This window comes from Haliotis rubra, unplaced genomic scaffold, assembly GCF_003918875.1.
Source record: "Haliotis rubra isolate DU_JTF1 unplaced genomic scaffold, ASM391887v1 Scf732, whole genome shotgun sequence".
Classification (NCBI taxonomy): Eukaryota; Metazoa; Mollusca; class Gastropoda; order Lepetellida; family Haliotidae; genus Haliotis; species Haliotis rubra.
This window is the reverse complement of record NW_025767449.1, coordinates 132,406-158,293: the sequence shown is the minus strand read 5'-3', so window position 1 is coordinate 158,293 and position 25,888 is coordinate 132,406. Positions and strand designations below refer to the sequence as shown.

The 25,888-nt window shown below is 42.2% G+C and overlaps 1 protein-coding gene across 1 annotated transcript; it reads right to left on the bottom strand.

The window, feature by feature from the left end:
• Window positions 1-3,799: 3,799 nt before the first annotated feature.
• On the bottom strand, window positions 3,800-24,236 carry LOC124259690. Its single transcript, XM_046693881.1, has 19 exons — window positions 24,082-24,236; window positions 22,483-22,559; window positions 22,207-22,322; window positions 20,518-20,607; window positions 19,847-19,987; window positions 19,433-19,548; window positions 18,398-18,498; window positions 18,016-18,104; window positions 17,628-17,743; window positions 16,954-17,078; window positions 15,926-16,015; window positions 15,538-15,710; window positions 14,395-14,490; window positions 13,587-13,715; window positions 8,834-8,980; window positions 8,077-8,161; window positions 7,249-7,361; window positions 6,399-6,552; window positions 3,800-3,954 (listed from the first exon to the last, which is right to left on the bottom strand). Exons 1-19 carry the CDS (start codon window positions 24,183-24,185, stop codon window positions 3,893-3,895), a joined length of 2,124 nt encoding a protein of 707 aa, XP_046549837.1. The 5' UTR covers window positions 24,186-24,236; the 3' UTR covers window positions 3,800-3,892.
• Window positions 24,237-25,888: the final 1,652 nt, after the last annotated feature.

Genomic DNA, 25,888 nt, shown 5'->3' with positions numbered 1-25,888 from the left:
AATGATCGCAAATGTCTTCGCGAATGATCGCAAATGTCTTCGCGAATGATCGGTCGCCAAATGTCTTCGCAAATGATCGGTCGCCAGATGTCTTCGCGAATGAACGGTCGCCAGATGTCTTCGCGAATGAACGGTCGCCAAATGTCTTCGCGAATGAACAGTCGTCAAATGTCTTCGCGAATGATCGGTCCATTGACGCACTTGTGATTAAAACCATCGGTGATAAAAAGGATTATCCAAAGACGTGGAACCCTATGACAAATGGAAAACTCATGACCGTGATTACAAAGTCCTAATTCGTCTGGCTATGTACCCAATTTGGCCTCGGACCACAGTAACCATGACCCGGGGGAAAGATAGGAGTATATAGTGCCTTATTTAAATGGGCTGTTCAGTCTTTGTAAATATTTTCAGGGTGACTTGTGACAGCTTAAATGAAAGATCAGACACTGTACTTCATTGCAACTTTCCCCCCACAATCTGCACATGGTACTCTGACGCCAGCCTTCCATGATGTGACCTCACGTTCACAGCTGTTTAGTGTGTTTCGGCTCGAAACTTCAGGTGACCATTGTTGAGAGTGGATACAGCAAAACTGAGGTGGATCCAGGCCGATATCTTACCACGTGACAAGTGGAAACAAGTGGAAACTGGTCAGCAAGCAACAGGTGACCAGCCTACGACCGATATTAATTATGGTTGACTGAGCTATCACAGTATATAGCAAAGAAGGAAATAATTGTGGTCTGAGGCCTGGTATGAATCGCATATTTGACTGCAGTTGTCACTGATGCACCACCAGTTATAACATAAATGTTTAATTTACTAATGTGTCAGTCAATGATGGCTTGTCGCTGTGACTTCAATATTTGTGGATAAAGGATTCTTTGCCGTTTACACCTGTTACATCTCTGTGTGTTTGTTTGTTTGTTGTTTACACCTGTAACATCTCTGTGTGTTTGTTGGTTTTTACACCTGTAACATCTCTGTGTGTTTGTTGTTTACACCTGTAACATCTCTGTGTGTTTGTTTGTTTGCCGTTTACACCTGTAACATCTCTGTGTGTTTGTTTGTTTGTCGTTTACACCTGTAACATCTCTGTGTGTTTGTTTGTTTCTTGTTTACACCTGTAACATCTCTGTGTGTTTGTTTGTTTGCCGTTTACACCTGTAACATCTCTGTGTGATTGTTTGTTTGTTTGTCGTTTACACCTGTAACATCTCTCTGTGTTTGTTTGTTTCTTGTTTACACCTGTAACATCTCTGTGTGTTTGTCGTTTACACCTGTAACATCTCTCTGTGTTTGTTTGTTTGTTGTTTACACCTGTAACATCTCTGTGTGTTTGTTTGTTTGTTGTTTACACCTGTAACACCTCTGTGTGTTTGTTTGTTGTTTACACCTGTAACATATCTGTGTGTTTGTTTGTTTGTCGTTTACACCTGTAACATCTCTCTGTGTTTGTTTGTTTGTTGTTTACACCTGTAACATCTCTGTGTGTTTGTTCGTTTGTTGTTTAACCCCGCAATAAACCCAGCTGAATGGCGGAGGTCTGATAATGACCGATGATGTGACCTCAAAACAGGGAATTGATGGTAGGAAGCTTTTTTGGAACCTTGGAATACTAAAATTTTTACGTTTTGTAATTAATTTTATATAACTAAGACTTCATAAGCCTGTGAAACGCCTGACACTTAGTTGCAAGACGACAATATAACACAACAGCTGAATTCCTAAGTTTGGGGGTGGACACCTGTCTGGTTTTTGGAGCACTCAGGAATGTCGGTTATCATAGAGGCATTTCGTTTGTGCAGATTGCACTGAAATAAGGTCTTAACAACTGCATTTGTTCGAAATTCTATGGTCTTCGCACTGGGGATCAGTTTAGCCTTACAAGGACCACGGCCACAAACGAAGTCAAAACATTGTTTATGTTCTATTTGTGGACAATAAAACACAACACCTAAGAAGTACGAGTTTCACCACAGTTCTGAGAGGCCAGCCTACTCGCCCACGGAAGATGATACCACAATGTTTGTACGTTGTTTGTAAGAACATTCCAGGTATTTAAGGTGACATGCCCTCTTGGTCTATCAATTTCTAAAAACTTACCACCTTAAACAAACAAGTTCTTTTTTTCAACCAAAGACGATGCATCTCGCGGATGCCAAAAACAGAGACAAACAAAGATGGAGAAACTATCGATGATTTTGAAGCTTTCATAATTTTAACATCAGCGACATTTTTTTTTTAAAAAACCCTCTTGATCGTACTGACCGAATCTGGCTGAAGTAAAATGGGGATACATTACTGACCTTAAGGTAATATAAATTCACCATAATAGATGGCAACTAGACATTATTAGATTGATGCGCTGATTATCCTGCAAACATCAGGTCTTTTTACAAAAAGAGTCCCTGTACATACGTAGCACTCTCAGTAGGAAACGAGAAGCCACGGTATACGAGAAGCCATGGTATACATTTCTGAATCAATTGAGATCATGACGGTATAAGATGTTTGCATTGCGATATTTTACTCTAATTACTGTTCATTTGACGTGATGATGGTAATCAATTCCACAAATATAATTTACTTACGAATCAAAATAAACTGACGTGCAAAAGAAAGTACACAGGTGTAATTGTTGTTGCAATCCCAAATATGCGTTCTAACTAATAAAGTTATTGAAAAACATTGATTGTACAGAACGCAACCATCATGTTTCATTTGCCAAAATGCAACCAAATTCGTTTGTACGTGTTTTGCACGAATTTTTGCAAAATTGTGATTATTGTCCCATGCACCAGCACTTTTCTGACAGAGAGTATTAAACCTGTTTGTCGTGAAGACTGAACAATCACTTGACAGACACCTCACGAGGAAATGCCAAGATTCACGTCGGCGCAACGAGAACGGGCCAAAGGAATGACACAAATGGGTGCTTTCAACAGCGATATTGCAAGGACATTGGGTTGCACAAGACAAACCATAATTCGGCTGTTTAACCGTTTCAGTACGACAGGCCAGACATGTGATCGACCCAGAAGTGGACGTTCCAGAGTCACACCACCCCAAGAGGATCGCTATCTGCGGGTTATTCACCTACGCAACTGGATGTTGACGGTGACGTCATCAGCAGCCGCATCATTGGGTCATCGCGAAAGCCGATTCACAGCGACAAGACGACTTCGTCCTGCTGGCATGTATGGGCCTACCGACCGCTGCGTGGAATGGCCTTGACCTTCCAGCATCGTAGGAACCGTCTGCAGTGGTCATCACTACATCGCTGTTTATTGTTACAATGTCATTTTGCTGATAAAACACGTGTATTGCAGTGTGCATCAACATAAATTTTCTATTTCATCAAAAGGTTTTGTCATTTTTATCTTATTGGAAGAAACACAACCTGTGTACTTTCTTTTGCGCATCAGTTTATGTATTTTTTTTATGAATATATGCTAAACGCACACTGGCTAAAGATCGCATCTGTAAAATTGTGTAACCTGCATAACAAACTGAAATTTCTCTCTCAGCTGAAAAAATAATAATTGCGTGAACAAATTTTTTTTTTTAAGAATGTATGCAAAAAGTACACTTGCTAAAGACTGCATCTGTAAATTGCCTGGATAACGAACTTACATCACTCCCTCAGCTGATAAAATAACAGTGTTGTGAACAACTAGTGAGCATGTGTTGTCTAAATGAACAGACCCTATATTAGAGGACAGAGGAGCGAGCTGGCTTACTTTCATACACGTAGTGCACCCATGATTCAAGGACTATTTTCAAGACGCACAACTGACCATATTCAACTTTATTCTTATTATCATGAAAGACAAATAGTCGTATCATCATGTTCAGTATTTTGGTAAGGAGCATGCTGAGGTGGCCGTTATCCAATAATAGATCCGCTGCATGATGCCGGATGTGACGTGCTGTGGTGCTGGGGGATGGCTGGAAGACAAATTTTATATCATCACATATCTCTCTTTACTATTGTTATCAATCATAATGATTTCTTAGTTATTCCAGACACTTCAGTTCTGTCCCACAATGAAGCACATGTGATATACGTGATCTCATCTTAGGCAAGTGAGTTTGTTCAAAATTGCCTCTGTTCACACAACAAAAATGGGTACCCGGTGGGATAAATCATGTGACTATTAACCCTCTAGCGCCTCACAGGCAGCTTGGGTTATATGGGGTAAAAATAATGGGATTTTTAGCGCTATGAGCATTCACCTAGTGAATGGAGTTTAGTGCATTACAAATGCACTTATTATAATTAGCCGTCGAACAGTATGTGTCGTTTCACATACATTTTCTACAGATAATCGGGTGTTATAAAACAACACGACCCTTTGGAAAATAACATAAACCATCCATTGGACCCTTGAGAAACAAACTCGTCGTCCACGTCATACGTCAAACTCATTACGTAGTATGTCAAACTCATTACGTGCTACGTCAAACTCATTACGTGATACGTCAAACGCATTACGTGATACGTCAATCTCATTACGTGGTACGTCAAACGCATTACGTGATACGTCAAACTCATTACGTGGTACGTCAAACACATTGCCTGACACGTCAAACTCACTACATGGTACGTCAAACGCATTACGTGACACGTCAAACTCATTACGTGGTACGTCAAACGCATTACGTGATACGTCAAACTCATTACGTGGTACGTCAAACGCATTACGTGATACGTCAAACTCATTACGTGATACGTCAAACTCATTACGTGATATGTCAACCTCATTACGTGGTACGTCAAACGCATTACGTGGTACGTCAAACGCATTACGTGATACGTCAAACGCATTACGTGGTACGTCAAAACGTCAAACTCATTACGTGGTACGTCAAACGCATTACGTGATACGTCAAACACATTACGTGGTACGTCAAATGCATTACGTGACACGTCAAACTCATTACGTGCTACGTCAAACTCATTACGTGGTACGTCAAACTCATTACGTGATACGTCAAACTCATTACGTGGTACGTCAAACTCATTACGTGGTACGTCAAACTCATTACGTGATACGTCAAACTCATTACGTGGTACGTCAAACGCATGACTTGACACGTCAAACTCATTATGTGGTACGTCAAACTCATTACGTGATACGTCAAACGCATTATGTGACACGTCAAACTCATTACGTGGTACGTCAAACTCATTGCCTGACACGTCAAACTCATTACGTGGCACGTCAAACGCATTACGTGACACGTCAAACGCATTACGTGGTACGTCAAACGCATTACGTGACACGTCAAACTCATTACGTGGTACGTCAAACTCATTACGTGGTACGTCAAACTCATTACGTGATACGTCAAACTCATTACGTGGTACGTCAAACGCATTACGTGACACGTCAAACTCATTACGTGGTACGTCAAACTCATTACGTGATACGTCAAACTCATTACGTGGTACGTCAAACGCATACGTGACACGTCAAACTCATAACGTGGTACGTCAAACTCATTACGTGATACGTCAAACTCATTACGTGGTACGTCAAACTCATTACGTGATACGTCAAGGGACAGAGCCAAACCATCTACAAATCTGGACATGATTGTTTCCCTCTGTTTAATGAGTCACCCTTATCCTGGTAATGGCTGCATGTTTTTATCAGCTTTCACAGTACGTAGGGACAATGGAGGACAACAAAAGTCACTGGGGTTTCAGAATTGTCTCTTTCACGTTTTCATCAGCTGGTACGTTGCTGGTAAAGAGCGAGTGAGTGAGTAATATCACGACGTTCGACACCAGAAATGGGCTTCACTCCTTGTACCCATGTGGGGATTCGAATCCGGGTCTTCAGCGTGACGAACGAACGCTTTAAGCACCGGGCTACCCCACCGCCCCGATACATCAAAGACACAGTAGATACCCAACAATGGCTCAGTACACTATAAGTTATAACGAACGCCCCCATAACTGACGGATATATTGAACTGTGTTCTTGGTCCCGGGCAGTTGCTGTATATTTTAGTCGAATTTTGCAAAACTACGGTTTGTAGGAACAACAATTAGTGGTTCCTTTGAGTTCGATATAACCGTAATTAACTGTATATACTTTTAAATGTTTACGACATGTCCAGCCTTTATCTAATGCCAGTCATCTGAAGAGTGAGTGGTTTTACGCCGCTTTAGCAATATTCCAGACATATCGAGGCGGCAGACTCATGGGAAGAAAGTGCTGATGAAGAAATGAATTCAAGGAAATTTGGTTATGAGAGAAATCTCAAGATTTTGCTGAAGATTTCAGTTTCTTATGTATCACTGTTTGTTTTTTTTATCAGAGGAAGAACGGCGCAATGTTATCGACAGATCACGTGATGTCAGAGGTCCAGGTCATATTTACCTTCCTGCATATATTTAGGTCCAGTAGGCTGACGTGGGCCAACAGCGTTGATGTCGATAGGCTGGGGAACGGACTTTTGTTTGGCCCAGGATTCTGCCGAACACCGGAACCGGAAGTCGTATTCACGGGGAGACCAAAAATCAGCAGGGCTGGCCTAAGCAAAACATCAAGGTAATTAACTTGAAAACTGAAGGGATTACGACTAAATGTGGGCCAGAAACATCCAGTGATTGTCAAAGAAAACAATTTGAATAAATACACCAGATGTTTTAGATTTGTTTTTTCATTTTGTCGTTTGACGCTCCTCGCTGTATTATGTTAGTCTGTAAATGATCAGTCTAGTGATTGACATCCTTGAACATCGATCTAAGCTGTTTGGATACGATGATATGCATCAACCAAGTCAGCATTCTGACCTCCTGACCTCCCGATCCTGTCAGTCTCCTCTTACGACAAGCATGGGTTACGGAAGATCAATTCTATCCCGGATCTTCACGGGTACTTAAGTAATTGAATCAAACAATTTAAAAGAGGTGAGGTGAAATGGGGTTTAACGTCGTTCTTAAGAATATTTCGCTCATGTGACGACGTGCATGCGTGTGTGTATGTATGGCTGCTTGTACTAGGTCAGACAAGCTGGTTTTATTGTGCCAGCTCACTAAGATACCATGCCGCAGTGAAGCATGAATACCCCACTCAGACACATTATACTGACTCTGAGTTGTACCATTAATGCCGAGCGGAGGGAACAACAAGTACCATATTGTAACATATTTTGGTATGACTCGGCCGGGTATCGAACCCGTCACCTTCCGCTCTCCGGGCGGGCGCTCTAACCACTAAGGTTTACCTTGAAGTTATCGTGAACATCAAAGTATTCCCTCTTGATGATACCAGAGGTGTGGTACTGGACGACGCTCGACCCACGCGTGTTGTAGAAGGCATTGTCGTAGATTTGGTTGCCTGGGAAACAGACAGTGAATGAGTGAATGAGTGAGTCGGTGGATGGTGGTTGGGTAGGTGAGTGAGTGAGTGTAGTTTAGTTTTACGCCGCACTCAGCAATATTCTAGCTCTATGGCAGCGGTTTGTAAATAATCGAGTCTGGATCAAACAATCCAGTGATCGACAGCATGAACATGGATTGGGATATGATGACATTTGTCAACCAGGTCAGCAAGCCTGACTACCCAATGAGTGGACAGGTGAGTGTGTGAACGCGTGAGTGAGTTAGTCACTGTAGTGTTTGCAATATTAGACATCGGAGACACGAAGAAAAAAGACATCAAGCTTGTGTTGAATTTTGGTGATCACTGAACGCTTTTAATAGGTTTCCAAATGACCCACTACAAACCCAAAGTTCTTTGATCAGATACATAATATGAGCAAATATAAGACCTATTTAAGAATATGACAGCAGTAGATATTAGATGTTACAGGCTGTACCAAACAGTTAAACGTTTCTTACTGAACAATGTAACACATGTCTTTTACCATTGGGGGCGGTGGGTAGCCCAGTGGTTAAAGCGTTCGCCTGTCACGCCAAAGGCCCTGGTTCGATGCCCCACATGGGTAACATGTGTGAAACCCATTTCTGGTGTCGCTCGCCTCGATTGTGCTGGAATATTGCTTAACGAGGCGTAAACCTAAACTCACTCACTCACGCACGCACTCACTCACCCATCGGCGCCATGGGATTGTGGGAGTCGATGGCGGCCAGTTTAGGATATTTGTCTGCCCACGTCTTGCTGGTGTAGGGGAGTGACTGAAAACAGAAACAATGTCGTCTCATCGAGGCTTGATTACGTACAGTCTTATATAGAGCTGACTAAAATGTGAAATATACATTTAAGGCAGTCCAACATGATATATTTACCTCTAAAGATTGCGAAAAGAACTGTTCATTCAACAAAGCTTGAAAAACCACCATTTGTTGTAAAGCCCAAAATGGCATGCCAGAATTCCCCATCCCAATATCTTGACCAGTTGTCAGGTAAGGAGGCCCAATATTTTCATATCAACAACAAAATCAACTGATTTTCCAACTTATCGAGCTTTAAGCACATTTGGCTTAAACTTGATATTTGCTTAATAACGGATACGTGTATTGCACGTGATGCTCACGTTGATCGTAGCACGTGCATATATAAAATGTATGGATGGTGCGCGAGAATGGTCAAAATAAACAAGCAAACAAACAGAATTATGCTATGTGTATGGATGGCTGTATGGGACTTAAAATCAAAGGTGTTGCGATACTTTTTTCCATGTGCATATATTTTTTGTAATAGGTAGAAATACGTAAACATCAGGAAGCGGGCAATCTATGTTGGCAGAGCGTGTCACCCTATACTGTTTACTTCAGGCAAATAAATGTGTATAAAACATAATCAAATATTCATTACATGTAATTTATCACCCTACCCTATATCCCTACCTTCAACTTATTTTGGAGAGTCGCCTGGTTGCTTGTAGACCGGAGACCACGGCCGTCCACGTTGACGGGGTAGCTGGTGGCGTCGTAGAAGACGTTATAACGTATGATGTTGTCACGGCCACCACCAATGTTGACGTGATACTGATTCTAGAAAGAATTGAGACTACGTTACCATGGTTTCATGCAATGTGACAATATGGATTTCATTGTGGAATATACCAGAAATATGTTTTGTTTCAGTGTACATTTAAAAACGATTCGTTGTAAATAATATGGGCAAATTGAAATCCAGCGTATGGAGGGTACAGAAAGAAGCATCACCCTAGACGAAACATATAAAACACCCGTGTGTTGCAGATGTTAAGGTGTCGTGCCGGGAAGGCTAAAATTTATTTTTCAGATTTCCCGGGAAGGCTAATTTCCAAGGGAGTAGGGGAGTACCGCCGAAGCTAAAGATACGGTGCCGGGAAGCATAATCCATGTCGGGAGTAGATAGATTTCTTTTCAAAACATTGTTATAGTATTCGATTCGTTTATTACCGTTATCTGGACACTGGTTAATAATATTTATATAAATTGCGCATTTCGATGAGCTGGACAGCATACTAAAGATAAACTTAATAGCCTGATTATTTTTTCTTTGACTTCTAACTATTAGATAATCTATTGGTAATTCCTGCCTTAACCATATTTCACTTAATCCAACGTTTGAAAAAATACTTTTAACCTGATACGCCCAATTTTTGACACCACGGGTCTCCACCTCCTCATACAAATACTCAAAGAACCCGTAAAATGCTATTTTCAGACACAAGAAGCTTACACTAATATTTAATCATACTATATTGTCTTTTAAATATGAGCGGATAACGACCTAACTCGGCATAAACCATGGGATTATATGTTGATTTCTTAACTCCTAATAAGCTTTTATAAAAATCCACATGCAACCTTTCAGTATTTTAACAGTGTTTAATCGAAGCGCTACTTTATAATTACCCGGATCAGTCGGTGAGTGTGGATTTCAATCCAATATTTTCAGTATCTTTAGGCTTCAGACCCATATACACATAGTGTTTCCCCAAAGGTAATTTTAGCAGGGCACAGCGCCGTACCCGTATATATACTCCCCACAAAAAGAAAACGCATATAGGAATTTCAACTGTATTTTTATGTATATTTTGAAACATTTTGTAGGCTTTATGAGTCAATGAAATATAGCGAAATTGCACACTGGGAATGCAGACTTATCCGTTTTTGGCACCAACTCGAGGAAAGTCAGTTTGAGAGTCACATGGAGACGTGTGGTGGCGCTAAAGTCAATACCTCGTGTGACCACCGTGAGCATCCAGAACTGCACGGCATCGCCTCGGCATCGAACGAATAAATCTCAGAATCTCGTGTTGCCCAATCGCAGCCCACTCTGCCTGTAGTGCCTGTGCTGGGGCTGAGGGTTACGGCGTCGCACCCGTCTGTCCAGGGCATCCCACAGATGTTCGATCGAGTTTAAGTGATTTTGAGGGCCAGGGGAGCACGTTGATGTTGTGGTTCTGGAGGAAGTCTCTAGTGTGACGTGCTGTGTAGGGCCTGGCATTGTCCTGTTGAAACAACTCCCTCTGACGATCAATGATTGGAAGGAGGTGTGGGCGTAGGATTTCGTCACAGTACCGTTGAGCTGTCAGGTTGCCCTGGATCATCACCAAATCACTTCTCCTACGGCAGGTGATCGCTCCCCACATCATAACACTGTCCCGGCCGAATCTGTCCACCAGGGGAACGCAAGCGTCGGCGAAACGTTCACGTCGACGTCTGTACACCCGCATTCTTCCATTCTTCCAATAGAAATCGTGATTCATCACTGTGGAATCTACGCCAATTCGCTAGGTTCCAGGCCTGAACGTTGGTGCATCATTGAAATCGATGTCGACGATGTTGTTGTCGAAGCACAGGGCCAAAATAAGGTCTTCTGGCACATAAACCAGCCTCTCTCAACCTGTTCCTGACGGTCTGTGCAGAAAGCCTCCTCAATCCGGGTATTTGTCGAGCGGTACTGGTTGCCGTAGCTGTTCGATGACGCAGGTGATGTACCCGGATGTAGCGATCCTGCGCCGCAATGGTTGCTCGAGGTCGCCCACTACGAGGGGCATCTGCTACCGCATTCTGCCGGCGATATCTCTCCCAGAGCCGTGAAATGGTGCTTTGGTGAACATTCATGAGTCGGGCAACTGCACGTTGAGACTGGTCAGCTTCAAGCAAACCAATGGCGATATGACGGTTGGCTTCACTTAGACGTGGCATTTTGCGTTCGTCAACAATATTCCAAACACAGTGAATAATCGACAGATGGCGATCAACCTTTTATACCCATCATTGAGACTATCTGATCCCCAACTTTCACGTGCATTGCATGTGAATTGTGTATTATGTGACACTACACGCCGAAATTGAAAATCATGCTGTTAAATACGGGTATTTTACGGATGGTGCGTTTTGTTGTGATGTTTCAAAACATAAACACCATAGGACTCATAAACAGAGCAAAACCTTTTGTAAAATGAATCACGCTTTAATTCACTGCTACATGAAATTGCTATTTTCATGATGCGTTTCTTTTTTGGGAGAGTATATTTTCCGTCCTGCCCCTTTTCTAAGGCACACTGCCTCTTTTCCTTTTCCCCTTGGCATGTCCAGGAAGAACAGAAGAATATAAGTGAACTCAATATGATTGACATCAACACTTGGTGGTTTTGGTTTATATTCTATGTGTTGACTTTAAGTGAATTAATTTTGCTCTTTGAGCCTTTAAGAATCCTATTCATGAATAACTTGAGATAATACTTGGAAATCTGACATTGCATGCCTCTTTTGTTTCGCCCTGCCCTTTTGTGATCCTGTGGGAAACACTAGTACAGAAGATTACAGTCCAGGCGGAATAATACTTATACATGTTTCATTCCTTATGAGCATAATACAAACATTTTGCTCGATTTATTTCACTGTGTTGGTTCATGAATGACATTAAAATGTTAAACTTACGAATGTTCCTGTTGTAATAATACTTTGCGTGGTATATTTTCTTTTATCTGGGTGAAAGCTGAGCATACACGATGAAAATGATATTTTGTTTCAACTCTTGGTGCACAAAATGTACGAACTTTCAGACATCTTGGCACATTTCAAAACCGCCCAAATGTCCAAGTCGTAAGGGTAGTTTTTAAATAAATTGAATTGAAGATTTTCAAAAAATGTTCACGATATGAGTAATGGATGTTTGGACTTGTCAGTAATTAGTTATGCCACATTTGATGAATGTTGTTTCTTAATCGTTGTTATTCAATTCAAAATACAGTTTTGTTTACATTTGGCAGACACCTCCAAATCCTAATATACAAATACGTGTCCTTAATTTTAACATATTTGCTGAGTTAGTGAGTGGACACCGCCTGATCAAACAACCTACCATGTAGAAGACCATCTGAGTCAAACTATCTACAACGTAGAAGACCATCTGAGTCAAACTACGTACAACGTAGAAGACCATCTGAGCCAAACTACCTACCACGTGGAAGACCATCTGAGTCAAACTACCTACCACATAGAAGACCATCTGAGCCAAACAACCTACCACGTAGAAGACCATCTGAGCCAAACTACCTACCACGTGGAAGACCATCTGAATCAAATTAGCTACCTCGTAAAAGACCATCTGAGCCAAGCTACCTACAACGAAGAAGACCATCTGATTCAAACTACCTACAACGTAGAAGACCATCTGAGTCAAGCTACCTACCACGTGGAAGACCATCTGAGTCAAACTACCTACCACGTAGAAGACCATCTGAGTCAAGCTACCTACCTCGAAGAAGACCATCTGAGTCAGACTACCTACCTCGTAGAAGATCATCTGAGCCAAACTACCTACCACGTAGAAGACCATCTGAACCAAACAACCTACCACGTAGAAGACCATCTGAACCAAACTACCTACAACGTAGAAGACCATCTAAGTCAAGCTACCTACCTCGAAGAAGACCATCTGAGTCAAGCTACTTACCTCGAAGAAGACCATCTGAGTCAAACTACCTACCTTGTAGAATACCATCTGAGTCAAGCTACCTACCTCGTAGATGACCATCCGAGTCCAACTACCTACCTCGTAGAATACCATCTGAGTCAAACTACCTACCTCGTAGAAGACCATCTGAGTCAAGCTACCTACCTCGAAGAAGACCATCTGAGTCCAACTACCTACCTCGTAGAAGACCATCTGAGTCAAGCTACCTACCTCGTAGAATACCATCTGAGTCAAGCTACCTACCACGTGGAAGACCATCTGAGTCAAACTACCTACCACGTAGAAGACCATCTGAGTCAAGCTACCTACCTCGAAGAAGACCATCTGAGTCAAGCTACTTACCTCGAAGAAGACCATCTGAGTCAAGCTACCTACCTCGTGGAAGACCATCTGAGTCCAACTACCTACCTCGTAGAATACCATCTGAGTCAAGCTACCTACCTCGTAGAATACCATCTGAGCCAAACTAACTACCTCGTAGAAGACCATCTGAGTCAAGCTATCTACAACGTAGAAGACCATCTGAGTCAAGCTACCTACCTCGAAGAAGACCATCGAGCTCTGAGTCCAACTACCTACCCCGTAAAAGACCATCTGAGTCAAGCTACCTACCTCGTAGAAGACCATCTGAGCCAAACTATCGACCTCGTAGAAGACCATCTGAGTCAAACTACCTACCTCGTAGAAGACGTTGTGTTCGATGTGGACGCCGGAGAACTGGTCGTCCAGCATGATGCCCCTGTTATCTGCACCTGGCATGTGCCTCAAGACGTGGTGAATGTGGTTGTATCGGATGACGTTGCCGCGCTGTAGAAAATTGTTATCAATATACAAATAATCATCGTGTTTAGTATAAGAGAAAATACGAGCGAAGATTTAAATTAAATATTGGTCTTGAGCAACCCATGCTGTCGTAGGAAGTGTTTAACAGGACCAAATGGTGACTCTCACTGACTTCGTTGACACATGTCATCGTATCTCGATTGTGCAGGTCGATGCTCATGATATCAGTCACTAGATTGTCTGGTCGAGACTTTTCTATTATTAGATACGGAAGTCATCAATCCAAAACATTGTTAAGAGCGGCTGTAAATAACACATAGACAAATACACGAATTATAGGAATGAATGGACTGGTGAGTGACTCTGCAGACGTTTGGCACCCGTGAAGATCCGGGTTAGAATTGGTCTTCAGTAACCCATGTTTGTCGAGGCATCGGAAGATCAGACTCGCTGATTTGGTTAACACATGTCATCGTATCCCAATTGCGTAGATCGATGGTCAAGCTGTTGATCACTGGATTGTCTGGTCCAGACTCGATTATATACAGACCGCATAGCTGGAGTGCGGCGTTGAACAGCCAACCAACCAACAAAAAGACATTTGGACAAGGACCCCGGAACAGTAACGTATAACACCTACACAATGAACATTTTCTCAGTATTACACATTTTGATAACATTCTTCATTCAGGGTTGTACTTACAGCGGTCCAGTCTCTCCCAGCATGCACCGCGCCACAATCGCTGGTATTGACACACATGTGGTGGATATGGTTGTATTCCATTATGTTGTCGTTACCCTGGCAACCGAGTAACTATTCTGTTATTAAATCTAAATTATGTTATTAAAATGTACATCGGGCATATCAAAGTGAGTGAATTGGCCAAAAAGGTCGAAAGCAATAACCAAACAATACCAGACAGTGGTTTAAATGTTTTTTAAGAATGAAGCCTAGTGGATACCCCATTGCTCTCAGGCATGTGGAATGATTTGGGTCTTTGACATATTTTAAACAGGGTTGCAGCATCCTTGGTTTCAATATAGTTGTCAGCGGTTTCCATATTTGACGCATGAATGAAAAACAAGTACGTTCTACGCAACTCATTACATTGCCTTGTACCATATCTTCCCGTATTGATGTTTTTCACATGTGAACAGTTGACTTGCCTTTGCATGTGTTTGTGACAGCTGCCACCGATGAGATTATGGGTTATCTTTTCGGGAACAAATATCACTGCTCCACAGTGATGGTAAATATATCTGGATAAAGGGTGGTGCTTAGACTCTACGCTTCTTTGAGCACAAATGTATTATAATGTGGAAATATTTTTTTTATCGGTTGTATTTAACTACATGCCGTCAAAGACTGAGACAGTTAAATCCAACTTATTGTCCGTAATCCAAGTGTTCTCTCTAACTGGTAGAATGCAGAGTGATCTCTTCATGTGTCTAGGTCTCATCCAAAGTTTACTACAGTTTACAATCAGTAGTAATTATACGAAACTTAAACAAAACCTTAGCTTTATTTATTTCGTATTTGAAAAAAATACGAAACTAATATATCACTTTTACTCTGTTTGTCTTGTTTGTATTTAGTTAATATTATTATGATATGGTATACTTATGTTTAGTATTTACCCCGCTGCAGCTCTGTTAAGCTGTATGGCACTTATTCATTTAAATAAGCATTTGTATTTTATTTTATTTTATTGTGAGTATAAAAACACGTAGGTTTCTTTAAACCACTTAAAAAGAAAAACTGATACATTAATGGTATTTAAATACCCGACTGAATTGATGTATTGATCAAAATGACAAAAATAGGTTTAATAAGTGCTTGGCGTACCCCCCACATCAGTCCGGTGTATTGGCCATCATGTAGGTGGTTGTAACGGACCACGTTGCCGACGCCACCGATAGACACAGCATTGTATCCAACAGCTCCCACACGGGCGACCAACCAAATATGGTTGTCTTCTATTATATTTCCAGAAGACGTTAAGGTCTTTTGATTACCACCTGAAAATTTAAAATATAGAAATCGGTAAAGAACGATGCCGGAAATTCCCCGCAGAGGTTCCCACACTTCTGATCTTTCAAAAATGGTATAATCAATCATGCATAAGAAAATGATTTTCGTATTTGAGTTAGATTATTAAATCAGTACTTCATGCAATAATTATAACCAATCGCGCTATGCATCAGATCAATAAAATCGTGAACTGCTTTGTTACCGTTGATGGCGACACCTCCGTTGGTAGAATGGATGTTACATCTGGATACGACAATATGACTACTTCCGGTGATGTGGACGCCATATGAACCTGATGATAAGATATTAAGAATATGCTAACAGATTGTCAGGCACGTTTACGTTTTTGACAGTACATGAGGTCTAAACGTAGCAATATTTTGAAGCTGGGCATTTTCTGTTGACTTTAGTATGCAGTATTGTGACAACGTTTTCGGCTTTAAGAGACAGACATTTTATCGATAATTACCAGGGAGATTTCAAGAAAACAACAGGCCAATTTTTTTTGTTTCATGCAGCAATTCTTGTCCAGTTTGATTTTACATGGAGACACAATGTTTTGCAAATATATGTCTAAGATTACCATTTGCTTTTGGAGTATCAGTTAATATATCAGAAAACAGAACAACATCATCAATAAGTGAAAGGAACAGCTCGAGTAAGTCTGGGAATAACTGAATACCTTTTGTACAAGTAGACGTGATTTTCTTTGGTAATTCATCTATGAAAAACGAAGACACAAACGGAGCAAGAACACAACCTTGCCCTGCCCCTATGGGGTATATTTAAAAGTTTCTGTATGTCCATTTTGTCCATGTACACATGCTTTCACATTTTGGTACACAGACCGCAACGCTGTATCACAACGCACAAATAAATTCCAAAGCTTTTATCTGTTGACAGAATCAAAGGCTTTGGAAAAATCATAAAAACAGGCATACAATTTCACCCTATTTTTGAGAGTTATTCGCTGATAAGTGCTACCAAGGTAAAGGTATTATCAGTGGTAGTGTATCCTGCTTGGTCTTCGTTTATTACATCACATCACTTAGCCCAAGTCTATTGTTTAAGATTTTAAGACAAACGGAAAAGTAATATAACACGGTAATTTTTGGGGTCTCAGCAGTATTACAGTATTAAGACTGTCGACTAAAATTAATCGAGATAAATACGCCAATAGGTCCTTCCAGACCCTGCTAGTTGAAACGGATTCTCCCCGAAACAACTCACCCAAATTTTGTATGTCCATGTTTTGAATGTTGATGTTGTGTAGACCGTCTCCTCTGATGCCTTCGTGACGACACGCCTCCAAGGTGAACCCCACAAAATTGAGATTTCCCACCCCCCGGTTCATGCTGCCAGTGGTAAATACATGTATATGATATCGGAAATTTATTTTTGCCTATCTGAAATTTACATACTGATTTGCTCAGTTGATTTGATTTCAGAAAAGCGAATACAGGGATCCTAATCAACCACGTATAATATCAGTAATATATAATCAGCATTAGTAATACTGAAAGCGTGCAAAATATAGCTTGATTACAGTGAGTGAGTTAAGATCGGCAATACTTCAGCCATATAGTGACGAGAACAATTCATATATTAAATATAAATACATTTTGAAGATAATGAACATGAAAACTGGCATGTTGTCATAGACGGATATCATTAAATAGAACAATACAATATAAAAAACTGGCTCTAGAGCATCAGTAACTGATGAGGCAGATCAGCATACTAACGACCACCTTTGCTACCTACATGGACCCTTGCTGGATTTACATCATACCTTCAGGTGTTCCCGATTTTGGAACAAATTAGCTGTACATTAAAATAACAAAATCAATTTATCAAAAGCCACTGTCCTTTTGATTAATATATAACCCTTCTAGTTGACGTACCTAATGCAGTCGTTGATGAGAGAGACGGTGACGTCATCAGAGGAAGCTAAGGTACCCGACTTTGTGTTGGGCCAGATGTACAGGTTGCCATTGGACCTGTCCAGATAGTACTCTCCCTGTAGAGAAGGATAACACAATGTATTAACCGAGGACAAAACAGTATTATAGACTGGTAACTTAAAAAGGTGTTTTCATGAGGCAACCGGTAAAACATGTAGATCGTTGCTTTCTAAGTTGTATATGTTTTCATATTTCAAGAATGGTTTGGCAGTGACAATACAGATGGCGAGTGAGGCATAATACGTTGATGACAATGACGATGACGATGCTGCTGCTGTTGTTGCTGATGATGAGGAGGAGGAGGGGAAGAGGAGGAAGATCTTCTCACCGGTTGATCCAGCTCTGAGAGCATGTTGAATACCCGGAAGTAGCCACCCTGAGTGTAATATCCGGCCAGATGGGCCGGGTTGTAATGACCTGGACATAATCAACAACACTATATACAATGTCTATTTTCCGTCTGTGATAATGTCTCATAAATTTGCAAACATGAAAAAACCATTTCAGCGAGTTGTTTTTATTTGTTCTTTTGTCTTTTTAAAAGAAAAGACGAGTAACGGATAGATAACGTGAAATCGTTACAAAAACAGACTGATAATGCGAATCGATACTTGGTCAATCTGTATAAAGACCAACACATGTTCCTTCTTCAGAAGTGTCAGTCATATTTTAGAGAAACATAAAATGTAAGGCTCTAAGTTCACGCTGACCTACTCTGAGTCCATAGTGTGTGTCATTTGCCAGAGTGATCTGATGTTTGTTGGAGTCAATGTGACTGATCCTTGCAGCATCGTCCGCCCAGCTCCAGTACCTGGGCAGATAGAAGCATGTCTTACAGCTTCAGATGTCATTCTTGACATGTCACCGGTACCAAACACCAAACACCAATCCTGGCCAACACCTAACCCACATCACCACTAAATCCATTTCACAATTTCCCTCCGAATTGTAGCTAATTCTGGACAATCCTGATGTCAAACACTACTGTCGACCCCCAAAACAACCAAACACCAGTCCACTTTACACTTCCCACCAAGTTCCAGCAAATGCTGGATATGTATTCAATAAATTCAGGTCCATACATGTATGTGGTATTTCGTGGAAGCATACCTTGGATGACATTCTTACCTCTTTGGTCGTCTCAACAAGGCATTCGACCCCGGATTAGAAGAATACCTGTTTCGGTGAGGTGAAATTGGGTTTTACGTGGTGCTTGAGAATATTTTGCTTTATATGACGGCGTGCATGCGTGTGTATGTGTATGTGCGGCTGCTTGTACTAGCCCAGATTTAAGCTGGTTTTATAGTGCTAGCCCACTGAGATACCATGCCACAGTGAAGCATGAATACCCCACACATTATACTGACTCCGAGCCGACCAATCCTTGTTGTATCCATTAATGCCGAGTGCCAGGCAGGGACCAACAAGTACCATATTTTAATGTCTTCTGGTATGAAGCGGTCGGGGATCGAACCCGTAACCTTCCGCTCACCGGGCAGACGCTCTAACCACTACACCACGGAGGCGGTGAATTTTAATTACGACACCCGACCCAAACTACTACTTCCCATTAAAGCCTGCTATATCATGCTGTACCCAAAGTCATTGCCCCAACATATAATTCACTGAGCCTATCCGAACTGAGAGGGTAATTTACAATCTATGACTATGTGACTATATTCTAAAGCATTGGTTTAGACATTCCTCATCTCCAATACTAAAGTGGAAGTCCTGTCTAATGTTACCAGAATCCGTAAGCCCAGGGTTCCTTCTCGTGCACCCATCTGGAGTCTTCGTGGGTGCTGTAGGTGAACACTTTGCCATGCCTACCGCCAGGAACTGAATTGATGTTCAGGAATTTCTGCGGAATTTATTTCAAGGTGTCAACCATTACAGCTGTGTAATATACGCCGACTAGAAGTGTATTATAAAATACTCATGCCAATAATGGTTGCCACCCCTTTAAAAATATTTAATTGGAGAGGGGTGGGGTGTGGGTGTGAGGTGTGTGGGGTTGGGGTGGGGAAGGGGGTGACAACCATTATTGGCATGAGTATATTATCAATACACTTCTAGTCGGCGTATGAATGGTAAAAATAGAATCACGATGAATGCCAATATCAACAATTCAGACAACTCTCCCAGATCTCTCTTCCTACCTCATTCGGGTACTGGGCCAATCTGGCAGGCTCCCCGTTGATGAAGATCTCCAGCCATGCAGTCCTGGACCGGTAAAAGCCGAAGTTGGTCATCTTGCCGTAGTCGGTGACACCGGCACTAGGTAGATGCACCTGCATCACCTGAAACAGAGACAATCAATAGCCGCTCGGAAATGCTCTTTTGACATAACGGTGTGCTGTATATTTGAAACAGCGTTACGGGTATGCACAGTTTGTTTATAATAAAATAGAGATGATTAAAGTAAAAATAAGGAAAGCACTAAAATGTATATTAGTATAATGTTTACCAAATATTCTGGATGACCTCTCAATGGTGTTGTTCTTTGGAACCTGTTCTATTGCAATATTCACCGTTGTATACGTTTTGTATGAGCTTACATATTTACAACAGTTCAGTAATAATAGGCTAGTCTGTAAATCTTCCCATGAGAGCGAAGGGCGGTCGGGTATCCTAGTGGTTAAAGCGCCCGCTTGTAATGCCGAAGATCCCACATGGGTAAAATGTGTGAAGCCTGTTTCGGGTGTCACCCGCCTTGATATTGCTGAAAAATTGCTAAAAGCGGCGTAAAACCGAACCTCACTCCTATATGATGGAGACTATCAATGCAAATACAAAAACGTTATTTTAATTTGAAGAAGAATGATTGTACCTTTGACCTTGAACTTGAAGGCAGCATATTGAGCACGCTGCTGTCTGTCACGTGGGTAAACAGGCTTGTTGAGATCTTCTTGCCTCCTGTCTGGTAACACAAGAACACGATTAACGCAAAGTGTCTATTACGTAACAAAAGTTTCACACTTAGTTCATTTCCTTTCATTGTGTTTGCTAGGCAATTCCTAGCTTGGGGAAATCATATGTAACATGAATTCCAACAGATAGTTCTTTGGTCCTTCATTCTCCAAATACTCAGTATTCCTCACCTTTTGAAACCCGGAAGTCGACGATAAAGTTGAGTGCAATATTTATTCTGTTCTGTGGACACTCTCAACGTGGACCTCTCCACTGACAACGTGGGTCTCTTCACTCACCACGTGGACCTCCTCACTCACCACGTGGATCTCCTCGTTAACCACGTGGATCTCCTCATTCACCACATGACTCTCCTCATTCACCAGGTGGATCTCTCCACTCACCATGCTGACCTCCTCATTCACAACATGGATGTCCTCCTCACGTGACCCTCCTCACTCACCACTTCTATCTCACCATTCACCACGTGGACTTCCCCACACCGCGTGGAGCTCCTCAGCAATCTCGTGTGTCCCCACTCACCACGTAGACCTCCCCAGTCATTTCGTGTGTCCCCACTCGCCATGTAGACCTCCCCAGTCATTTCGTGCGTCCCCACTCACCACGTGGACCTCCCCAGTCACCTCGTGCGTCCCCACTCACCACGTGGACCTCCCCAGTCATCTCGTGTGTCCCCACTCACCACGTGGACCTCCCCATGTCATCTCGTGCGTCCCCACTCACCACGTGGACCTCCCATCTCGTGTGTCCCCAGTCATCTCTCGTGCGTCCCCACTCACCACGTGGACCTCCCCAGTCATCTCGTGTGTGTCCCCACTCACCACGTGGACCTTCCCAGTCATCTCGTGTGTCCCCACTCACCACGTGGACCTCCCCTGTCATCTCATGTGTCCCCACTCACGTCCCCACTCACCACCACCACGTGGACCTCCCCAGTCATCTCCTGCGTCCCCACTCACCACGTGGACCTCCCCAGTCATCTCGTGTGTCCCCACTCACCACGTGGACCTCCCCAGTCATCTCGTGTGTCCCCACTCACCACGTGGACCTCCCCTGTCACCTCGTGTGTCCCCACTCACCACGTGGACCTCCCCAGTCATCTCGTGCGTCCCCACTCACCACGTGGACCTCCCCAGTCATTTCGTGTGTCCCCACTCACCACGTGGACCTCCCTAGTCATCTCGTGTGTCCCCACTCACCACGTGGACCTCCCCAGTCATCTCGTGTGTCCCCACTCACCACGTGAACCTCCCCTGTCATCTCGTGTGTCCCCACTCACCACGTGGACCTCCCAGTCATCAGTCATCTCGTGCGTCCCCACTCACCACGTGGACCTCCCCAGTCATCTCGTGTGTCCCCACTCACCACATGGACCTCCCCAGTCACCTCGTGCGTCCCCACTCACCACGTGGACCTCCCCAGTCACCTCGTGTGTCCCCACTCACCACGTGGACCTCCCAACTCACCACGTAGATCGTCCCACTCAAACCGTGCGTCCCCACTCACCACGTGGACCTCCCAACTCACCACATTGACCTCCCAACTCACCACGAAGATCTTCCCATTCAACTCGTGTGTCCCCACTCACCACGTGGACCTCCTGGTCCTGGTAGGCTCTGAAGGTGACAGGCTGGGAGTAGGCGTGTGTGAAGTGTAGGGTGGAGTGCAGGTTGTGGTAGCCGCCCATCAGCTCCACGTACACCGCTACAGGGCGAAGAAAATGTTGGAGGAATGACGAAAACTCCCATGAAACTTTGTCAGTCTGATATTGTAACAGGGTTAAAAGATAAAAAGTGTTTCTTATACTTATACGCACATATATTTGGAAGAAATATTTGAAAGGTGAGCTTCAGAACCTACTCACTGTTGTCCTTGATGCCACTGCTGTCCAGTAACTGCCTGGCTTTGTCCAGGGTGGCAATCGGGTGGGAAGCATCCAATCTGGGCACATAAAACTGGTATACACATGCTTAGTGGAAAGGAAGGGTGGGGCTTTGGCAGACGTTGGCACTTTCTTTGCATCTTTTTTTCCGGGTTGCAACGGTTTGCGGGGAAACAAACCTGATAGAAGGCACGTTCAATGTAACTCATTGGGCGCCCTTTTGGATCAATTTGCATAGCACAATATAATAATTCCCTTTCGGTATTATGATCGAGGGCCTAAAACCTTTTTAAAAATCCGGAGGTCGTGTTGTGATAGGATTGGATTCTGAGAGGTAATCGGAAAGGTGATATGGGTCTTCAGACGGCGTGAGGCTACATGGAGTCTCAATCTAAAATGTAGCATTTAGTTGTGCGCCCGTGTCCCATGTGGTCCTAATCATGTTTACGAGTCTGTTTGCACCATAACCGGACTCGTTGGTTTCACCATTGTGGGAATCTCACAAGATGAAATGCCGTTTAAAGTGGCGTCAACTGACTGAGTGACTGAGTGACTGAGTGAGTGAGTGAGTGAGTGAGTGACTCACATACTTCATTCACTCACTCTGTCCACTAACTCACTCCACCCAATCACTCACTCCACTAACTCAAACACTCACTTACTCAATGTACTCAACTCGTCAGATAGGTTTTCATTGGGTTAAAGGAAATATCAGATCAACCTCCACTCATTGTTTTATCAGTGTAATGTACATCGGTACACTGACGCGTTTCACTGTAAATGTTAATATTTTCCATGACCATGTGCACGAGCTTAAACTCTTGGCGTGTTTTCACGAAATGCATAACACTTTGTGAATGGAATAATCATGTTCTAAATCCATGTACATACATACAGCGTGGTTCCCAATTAACATCTCCTCAAAATGGAATCTTCCCTGCTTTTTAACTTAGCATATATCCATCACAGAAAATGAGATAGTAGTTGACCGGACGCTGTACGTTGTGACGATGTGTGTGTATGCAAACCTGCTGTGTTGTCTCAGCAGAGTGAGGTACCTTTGGAATAACTACAGCTATCCCGTCGCAATGACAAAATGTACAGATAGGTTTTTGTCCAACGCCAACACCTTTGATACCCAATTTAAAATGAAACTGTGTTCCAAAGTCCTAAGAAATTAACACATAGCTTTGTGTTTAAGATGGTTTAACAAGACTGTTTAATTTGCTACCATATGATCCCTGTTGTGTTTGAAATGTAACTTTGTGTCGAAAACAGTTGAACAATTTATGAAATGTTTAAAGATAAGATGACTGAAATTGTTTAAGGTTCATATTTTTGTGTTAAACATTCTTTTGGTAAATCAAGCCACGCAGAAATAATTCTAAAAAAAATGCAGGTCGTTGTTTGGATATGATATTGCTAAATTAAAATAATCTGTATTAAAAATCAACCATGTAAAATCAACTGAGCGGTATACTTTCTTTAGCTAAGATATTTCATTTCTGTCCCGGCAAATCGAGTCTGACACCGAATAAAACCCCTTCGCCATGATTCATCCCTCCAAAACCAAGCTCTTACCCCGAGTTCCCGTCTGATCCCTTGGGGCTGACATAGATGTGGACTGTCTTGGAGTGTCCCAGGGGCAACAACAGCCCCAGACACAGAGCCACTACCCACGTCATTGCTTGGGTGGAAGTGTTACAGTGTTAACAATTACAAGCATATGTGTATAAGTATAGATGAGAACAAACACCTGGAGGAGCCAACCTTAATCTTGAGATAAATAGAAATGCTTTATCGACATTAATATGTGCTAGTGGACCCGTGAAGATCTGGTTAGAATTGACCTTCAGTTACCCATGCTTGTCGTTAGAGGCGACTAACGGGATCGGGAGGTCAGGCTCGCTGACTTGGTTGACACATGTCATCGGTTCCCAGTTGCGTAGCTCGATGCTCATGCTGTTGATCACTGGATTGTCTGGTCCAGTCGCGTTAATGTACAGACGCCACCATATAGCTGGAATACTGCTGAGTGCAGCGTAAAACAACAACAAACAACAACACTACGTAGTGGGTCATTCTCCAGTGTACTGGGTATTAGGACTGCACGGTATTACCAGTATACCGGTATATCCCCGTATGCTTTTCAAACGATGCGTATTGCAATATGCCATTTGCCTTTCAAACGATACGTATTGCAATATGTTTTCTGAGGACCTGTATATTGTGTAAAGAACATATATGGAGGGTTTCATTATTATCTTCATGGTTTAAATTAATAATCTACACATTCACAAGAAAATGTTTCCTTCGTTCATCAATTACTGAACGGCATATTGTAATGAAATGAATTGTATAAAAAATGAAAAAGAATCCAGAATTATGCAACCTAATTTTTAGATTATTGTTATCATATCATATCATACCGCGAGATCGTTGGTCTAATTGTTTTTATGCTAGAATAATTACTGCCACAGTTTCTAAATAATATCAGAACATAATTATGGTGTTCTGATAGGTACTCGAAATCGACGTTACGAGGACTGTTCAACATTAATCAGGTGCGAGGTTGATAAGCATGAGAAACGCAATAGAACTTATAAAAATGACATTTGGTTTGTGGCGGTATTGTTATACATTGTGTAATAATGATCCAAATATTACACCTTATGTCTGTATTTCCTATATTTAGACTTGAACTAGATTTGGACAGAAAGATCTGGAAAGTACTGGTTCCGAAATCCGCTGCCTCAGAGAGTATTGTAGAAATATCTTGACTTGTTCTTGAGTATATAAGGGAGCTTACTCTTGTCTCTCATCTCACATTACACATGGAGTTGTTTTAAATCGCCTCAGGCTGGGACATTGTGGATTAAAGGCATATATAAGTATTTTAGATAAAGACCTATCTCCTCTGTGTGACAGCTATAACTTACACTGCCCAGAAACAGTTCAGCTCTACCTCATTGAATGTCAAGCTCATGAAAACCCACGTAAGGCTCTTAAAGAAACTGCGCGGAACAAAACCCAAACTACTTTTACAATGAACGCAATACTTGGCGATAATTTAATGTATGGTTGCATACAAACAGCTGTTTTAGACTTCCTCGTTAAAACGGGTAAGTACGATGTAATTTAACTGAACAAAATATAATGCATAACATAACACATATAAGCCTTTTAGGCCAAAGGTCGCCCTGCAACCGTATCTACCTAGCTCACATTACACCCCAAGTTACGAGAAGGCAAGAATTGTGTGTGGTGATCTTATACCCTGCCTAGGGATATAGTTGCAAGTCGGACTATTGTTGCTGAGACGCGAATATTTCCGTCACTGTCTCTGTGTTCCTATAAGCAATGCTCTTGTATTATGTTACTTTTGAAT

Excerpts from the sequence above, each read along its gene's own strand:
- LOC124259690 (XM_046693881.1), bottom strand. The coding sequence starts at position 24,185 with ATGACGTGGGTAGTGGCTCTGTGTCTGGGGCTGTTGTTGCCCCTGGGA. Across the intron at positions 15,711-15,925 it reads CGGAGGTGTCGCCATCAACG|GTGGTAATCAAAAGACCTTA; the intron begins GTAACAAAGCAG and ends TTAAATTTTCAG. Across the intron at positions 8,981-13,586 it reads AACACAACGTCTTCTACGAG|AATCAGTATCACGTCAACAT; the intron begins GTAGGTAGTTTG and ends AATTCTTTCTAG.